Source organism: Pygoscelis adeliae, unplaced genomic scaffold (genome assembly GCF_000699105.1).
Source record: "Pygoscelis adeliae isolate BGI_AS28 unplaced genomic scaffold, ASM69910v1 Scaffold294, whole genome shotgun sequence".
Taxonomy (NCBI): Eukaryota; Metazoa; Chordata; class Aves; order Sphenisciformes; family Spheniscidae; genus Pygoscelis; species Pygoscelis adeliae.
The window spans coordinates 1,860,389-1,866,609 of record NW_008824722.1 but is presented as its reverse complement, the minus strand read 5'-3'; the positions used below and the strand labels follow the sequence as shown (position 1 = coordinate 1,866,609).

The window sequence follows — 6,221 nt, the reverse complement described above, 5'->3', positions numbered from 1 at the left end:
TGCTTTGGCTTCTGTGCACTGTGGCTGTGGTGAGCTGGTCTCAGTGTGGGGCTGCTGGCTCTGTGTTGGGGCCTGAGCAAACCGAGCACTTCCCCTTGAGCCTGTGGGTTTTGGGGGGGACGGGCTCCCTCACAGGTGCAGTTTGGTGCTAACTTCTCCTTTCTCCCTCCCCCAGCTCTTGCTGCTGTTCCAGCCTCTATCCTCCCGTACCAGGCAGCCCCCAGAGGTGCTGGGACAGAGGCTGGACCCGCTGCCCCAGCGCACCCTGAGCACTGCAACCTGGACCAATGATGGCCGGGCCCCTGAGCATGGCAGGCAGCACCCCTGCCTAGGATGAGGGCCTAGTAAGTCCAGCCCTGGGAGCAGCCACGCTACCAGGGAGAGATCCCCTCAGCTGGCCGAGTGCTGCGGTCGCTGACACTGGGCACCATCCTGAGAAAGATCTGTGTGTAGTGCCAGCGGATCCTGTCCCTGCAGCGCTCGCCCTGCTCCCTCCAGTGCGCTCAGCCCTAGCCCCCCGCGTGAACCCTTGCTCGTAACCCAAGCTGCCCAACTAGTTACCGTATCCCTGGTCATTTCAAGCACCGGCTGCCCCTCTGCATGAGAAGGCAGGAGCCCATAGCATCTTCTGTTGTATGGTCAGTCCCCTGTGGTGAGGGTGGTCCTTGCTAAGACAGATTCTGGCTGTGGGTGTGATAAGGGAGGGCTGACCCTGGAGAAACATGCAGACCCCCTTGGGTGTGATGAGGGAGGTGCTGGGGTGCAGGGCAGGGGGTTCTGCTGCTTGGCAGCTGCTGGAGGGGATTAAAGGGGTGCTGTGTCTCCTCCCACCTCAGCAGCGAGGATGCTGCAGTAGTGTCTAGGTACCATCACCACCCCAACCTGTGTCCAGGCTCTGAGAAGAACGAAGTAGGGCGTTGTGTTTTAGGTCTCCCCTTATTTATCAGGTAATTTATCTGTATTTATTTATTTGTCTGTGTTTGTTAAATTTGTGTTGTGGAAATAAATCCTTTTTCTAGTAAGTGATGCTAGAGGCAGAGTCACTTGCTGCTTGGAGGCTGAGGAACAGTCTTGGCTTTATTCAGACTTCTTCCCTTACCCCTAACCCTGCTCTTGCACCATGAGAACAAGGCTGGGATCCTCAGATGTTGAGCCAGGGGTTGGCAGCATACTGGCCCGTGGAAGGTTTTATCCTTGATGCCACCTGTGCACTTGTCCTGTGGGACCAGGGTCACAGATAGGCAACACCATGTGCTAGAGGGAGGATTGGGTACCTGCCCAGCCTCCCTAGTGGTAGTGTGCTGAAGCCATCCCCGTGGCTGTGCAGCAGCTGGAGCAGCTTAGTGGGGACCCCACCAGGCTATGGTGGGGAAGAAGGTAAAAAGCAGGGAGCAACATCTTCCAGGGGCTCTGGGTGGGCAGGGTCAACTTCCTTGTCAAAGGAGGAGAGAGGGGGGCAGCAAAGGATGCTGTCTCCAAGGGTCCCAGCCGTTCAGTTTGGCTCAGAGCTTCCCTTGCTGCTACCAGCTCGGAATTTGAGCTCAGCTGTCCTTCTGCTGGAATCGCAGAGAACATCTGCTGGCAAGAAAGCAACTCCATTGTCCCATCGTGGCGGCACGAAGCAACGCTGTGCAGGTGTGCGCTGGGCCCCAGTCATGCAGCCAGCCAGCAGCCATCGCTGCCGGGGAGGTGCTCGCCAGAAAACAAGACCAGTCCTGGATGGCTCAAGGGGTTTGTTTATTGCTACAGGAATGGGATCAGCCGAGTTCAAGTAAAAAGTAACATGCTTCATCGGGTCATCGGGGAGCTCCAGCCCCAGGGGAGGAAGGCTTGTGCCTGTGCACACAGCCACAGCTCAGACCTGCCCTGGGGCAGTGAGCTGGGCTGGAGTGAGTCGGTTCCCCCACGGGCAGGCCCAGCCTGCGCTCACGGGGAAGAGAAGCGCTGGTCCCGGCGCTAGTGCTTGATTCATGTGTGGGACACCACAGGGCAGATGTGCCCAGGAGGGAATGTACGAAAGGAAACGCAGCCCACGGCTGGTCCCTGAGCCCTCGGTGCTGAGCCTGGGGCATCGGCTAGGACCGTGGGAGGATTGTCCTGGGAGGGGAAGACATGGCAAAGAGCAGGACACCTCTTAAGGAATGCTCCCAGAGGGCCTGGGCTGGGCGGAGCAGCTCGGTGGAGCTCCTGGCTCACTTGGCTCCTGCAGTGACTTTGCTGGCGACTTCTCCAGCCCATGGGCGTGTAAGGGACTGCAGAAAGGCCACCCCAGCTGATGAGCTGCAGCACCTCACCAGGTTGCTCTGCGAACCGGTGGCTGAGTCATGGGGTGGCCAGGTGCTTCAGGCCACAGCCCTGGGTTGGCCGCCTCGGTGATAGCGTACTGCTTATCTGAGGGACCTGCCAGGGCTGTGGCCTTCAGCCCGCTGGCAGCAGAGGACTTTGCTCTACACCACGTAGTGAGGCGAAGGCCAGAGGCCAAAGAATGCAAAGATTAGGACTGGGGTGAGGTGGAGAGGAAAGCTCCGGTGTCCGTAGCTGCCTCAGCCCAGAGGCTCTGGTTCTGATGTGGAGACGATGGAGTGCGGAGTTGAGATGGTCTTTAAGAAAGAGTCCAAGCCCTCGGAGCCCAGGCTGTCAGCCAGTCCTGGTTCTGCTGGTGCAACTGGACGGTGGATGCCACCGGTGTCATGGCCCATTTCCCTGGATGGGTGGCACCACCACCTTGTCCAGCCAGAGCAGGGTGAGCTGGGCCAAGCGCAGCTGCCGACGGTGGATGTGGCGCAGCCGCAGGAGGTAGAGGACTATGGCCAGCGCTACAACCAGGATGCAGGCGAAGAAGAGATAGTGGTTGTAGACAAAAGAGAGGCGCAGCCAGGAGGCATGTGCTTGCCGGATGCTCTCCTGCCGGAGATCCCTGCGGAGAGGAGTCAGGACTGGCCGTGAGATGCCATGGGGTACTACCAGGGTACTGCGCCGCCACCCCCCTTGCCGGGGCGGCAGAGCCCTCACCCAATGCGGTAACTCCTGCTCCTCCCCAACCACCCTTCCCCGAGTGATGCCATCAGCGAGCCAACAGTACCTGAGTGGCAGAAACCGTGTCTTGTAGAGGATGGCTCCCAGTGTCCACTGCACCTCCCGATCGTACACCAGCTGGGCCGTGCGCAGGCTGGGGTAGTCCAGGGGGAAGCGGAAGCCCTGGTGAAGGACTTGGTACATCCAGGCTGATTTGAAGCACTGATACCTGCAGGCACGGCACACGAAAGCATCAGCCTGACTGACACACAGTCCCTCACCCCGGCAAAAGCCCCTCCAGGAGGTCCAGCCACGGCACCTCCACCAGCAAAGCCACTTACTTCAGCCGGTGCTGGTCGGCATGCGCCGAGTAGAGGCCACCGCGGAAGCGCTGGGTCAGCACCTCCCATCGCTGGCTGCAGTACTCCTGGGGGACAGAGAAGTCGGGGCTCAGAGCGGAGAAACGGCCGCCGCTCCCTCCCAGCCCTGGGAACAGCAGCTCCCTTGCCCCTGGGCTGGGGCAGCACCCACCTGGGCGGCAGAAGTGAAGGTGGAGGCACTGTAGTGGCCCCCCAGGCGCAGCACGTCCTCAGTGCAGTAGAAAAACTCAGAGAAGCCGTAAAACTCGCTGTTGCCGAAGTCGATGGGTGCTTTGTAGGCCCCCGCCAGGGAGGCCTGGCTGCTGTTGGGCCCGGCCAGGAGGGGCTGCAGCAGCTCCACGCAGGCTGGCCAGTCCCCTCGCCCCCGCATGTACAGGGTTTGGCCACCCCTGGCCACCGTGTCCTCCAGCCCCACGGGCAAGCAGGGGTCCAGGAAGGGCGTCTCGGGGCTCAGCCCTGTCCGCTGACTGGGCAGGCTGGAGAACAGACCAGGAAGGAAAAGCAATTGCACATGGGGTCCCGTACCACCTCCAAAAGCTTAGTCTATGCGCCCCCTTGTCCCCCGCGGTGCTGGCGCCTGCCCTGCCACCTCGTGCCGAAGCCAAACTCGCCAGATATGTCACGCTGACCTGCGGCCACGTGCCCCGAGTGCCCGTGGGGTGCAGCAAGGCACGGCCACCCCACCCAGCTTGCAGGGATCCGCACCCCTGCCCAGCCCCTGGGCATCTGGAGGCAGGGTTTGCTCCCGGCACGGGAGTACCTGGGCACCAAGCCTCTCCGCCTCTGGCGACAGCTTCATGTAGCGCTCTGGGAAGGGGAGACAGGAGACAGAAAGCTCGAGGTGGGGATGCGATGGAAAGATGTGCTGAGTGAATCGGTGCTGGAGAAGGAGGGAAAGTCGGAGCAAGAAAGGCTGAAAGCCACCAGAGGGGCCTCCCCGCAGCCTGCCGCGACGGGAGGAGGAGGAAGGCAGGGAGCTGTGGCACTGATTAACACCTGCCGGGCTCAAAGAAGGGCAGCGCCCGTGCACCGTGTGCCAGCCCGGGCATCTGCTGCTGCCAGCATGGCTGTGGGAGCTGTTATCGCCACGGGCGGCTCTTGGGGCAAATCCAATAGGGAGAGGGCAGCGTGAAGGAACCAGCACCCCATTTTGCGATGCCCTAGCAGGGGCACCGCTAGGCAAGGCAGCAATACCGGTTGTGCACATAGGTCTGGTTCAGCACAAGCTCCTCGTAGCGCTGCCGGGCAAAATTGCCCCCGAAGCCCAGGAAGGTGTTGACGTAGACACGGTACAAGTGGCCAGTGTGCTGCACGTCGCAGCCCAGGTTGAATTCTGCCAGTAAGCTCTTAGCAGCCTCCTCCTAGGGACGCAGAGAGGTCCGTGATCAGCCGTGACCCAGGGAAGGCAGGGGCTGCTCTCGGGGCCAGCCGGCCAGATACGCACCTGCCGTGGGGAGGAGAAGGCTCCGGAGTCGGGCACTTCATAGGCGATCTGCAGGGAGGCGCCCCCCATGTCTAGGATCCCAACCGTTCGTTTCCGAATCAGGGACTCTCCCTGGTTCCCCAGCGCTACAGTGACCACCGCATCCTCCTCTAAAACCCACAGCGGCATGTCAGCGAGGGGCAGGGCCTGGGGTGGCATCTCCTCCCTTCCACCGTTACCCCCCGGAGCAGCCTCATGGGGCTCCTCCACCCCTGCAAGCAGCCACTGAGGATCACTTGCAGGGCAGCAGGTCCTGGCACTCGGGGCTGGCCACCCCCCAGCTTTGTAGGTTCCCCCAAAGCATCCACCTCTGGAAGCCACTACAGGAACACTACTACAAACCCCCTCTCCCTAGTTCTTCTCTGAAAATGCTGTAGGTGCCCCCCTCACACAGGGACTTGTTCCTGTGACTGGGGCAGGTGCCCCTCCAGGTCCCAGGTCCAGGAGAGTTTCACACACGTGGCTGGGGTCAGGCATTGCCTGGCCAGAGGGGCAAGTGCTGCCCTCTCCAGAGCTTGCTCTCAGCTCCAGTGCCAGGGCGAGCTCCAGCAGGGCTCTGCTCAGACCCTCCCAGCTGCTCTACAAGCAGCCGGACTCACCGTCCTCATGATCAAACCGGCCCAGGACAAAGTTGATGCCGATCCAAGCATAGACACCTGCACGAGACAGAAAGGGTCATTACAACATACTAAAGGAAACCAAGCAGTGCTTCGCGGCAGCTCCTACCTTCCTGTTTCCCTGAGATCACTTCTGCATGCGATTTGGAGAAGAGGAAATCAAACTCCAGCGGCACATTTCTCACCAAGTCCTCCAGGATTGCAGCTTGCTGCCTGCAAGGACGCAGGAGAGTGACAGATACTAAGGGACCTTCACCAGCGACGCTCCTTTGCGGGAGCACAAGGGACAGCGGGAATCCTGCCGCAACACACCCCACGTCCAGCCCCGCGAGCCCTGCTGCTGCCCCCAGCGCGCTTTGGAGACGAGAAACTCGATCGATTCGTTTGAGGCTTCAAAGTGCCTCCTCTCACCTCCCTCCCGGCGCGCTCAAACCCTCCTTCTGCAGCCCTCGCCGCTCGCTCCTTCCTCAAATCCCCCCCAGGATTCCTAATCCTCCCATGAGGCGAGGTAGCTGCCTTCCTCCTCCTCCTCCTCGCGGCTGAGGAACGCCAGCGGGTCCCTGGCTCCCCCCCGGCACGGGCCGACGAACTCGCCTCTCGGGCAGCAGCCGCATGCCTGCCGTGCACAGGGTGTAAAGCGGCGTTTCCTTGTGCTTCTGAGCCGGGACGTGGGCGGCCGCGAACTGAAGCAGAGGGCGCAGGTAGGGCGTCGCTTGCTCCGGGGCC

At 61.4% G+C, this 6,221-nt stretch overlaps 1 protein-coding gene across 1 annotated transcript; it reads right to left on the bottom strand.

The window, feature by feature from the left end:
- Positions 1 to 2,046: 2,046 nt before the first annotated feature.
- On the bottom strand, positions 2,047 to 6,217 carry ENTPD7 (ectonucleoside triphosphate diphosphohydrolase 7; the record flags this gene model as incomplete). The annotated part of the gene is made up of 9 exons (XM_009323316.1): positions 2,047 to 2,917; positions 3,083 to 3,244; positions 3,357 to 3,442; positions 3,547 to 3,871; positions 4,590 to 4,756; positions 4,840 to 4,988; positions 5,478 to 5,534; positions 5,605 to 5,704; positions 6,086 to 6,217. Coding segments are annotated over 9 exons (1,407 nt in total), but the record flags the coding sequence as incomplete, so codon positions are not given.
- Between the last annotated feature and the right edge of the window lie 4 nt (positions 6,218 to 6,221).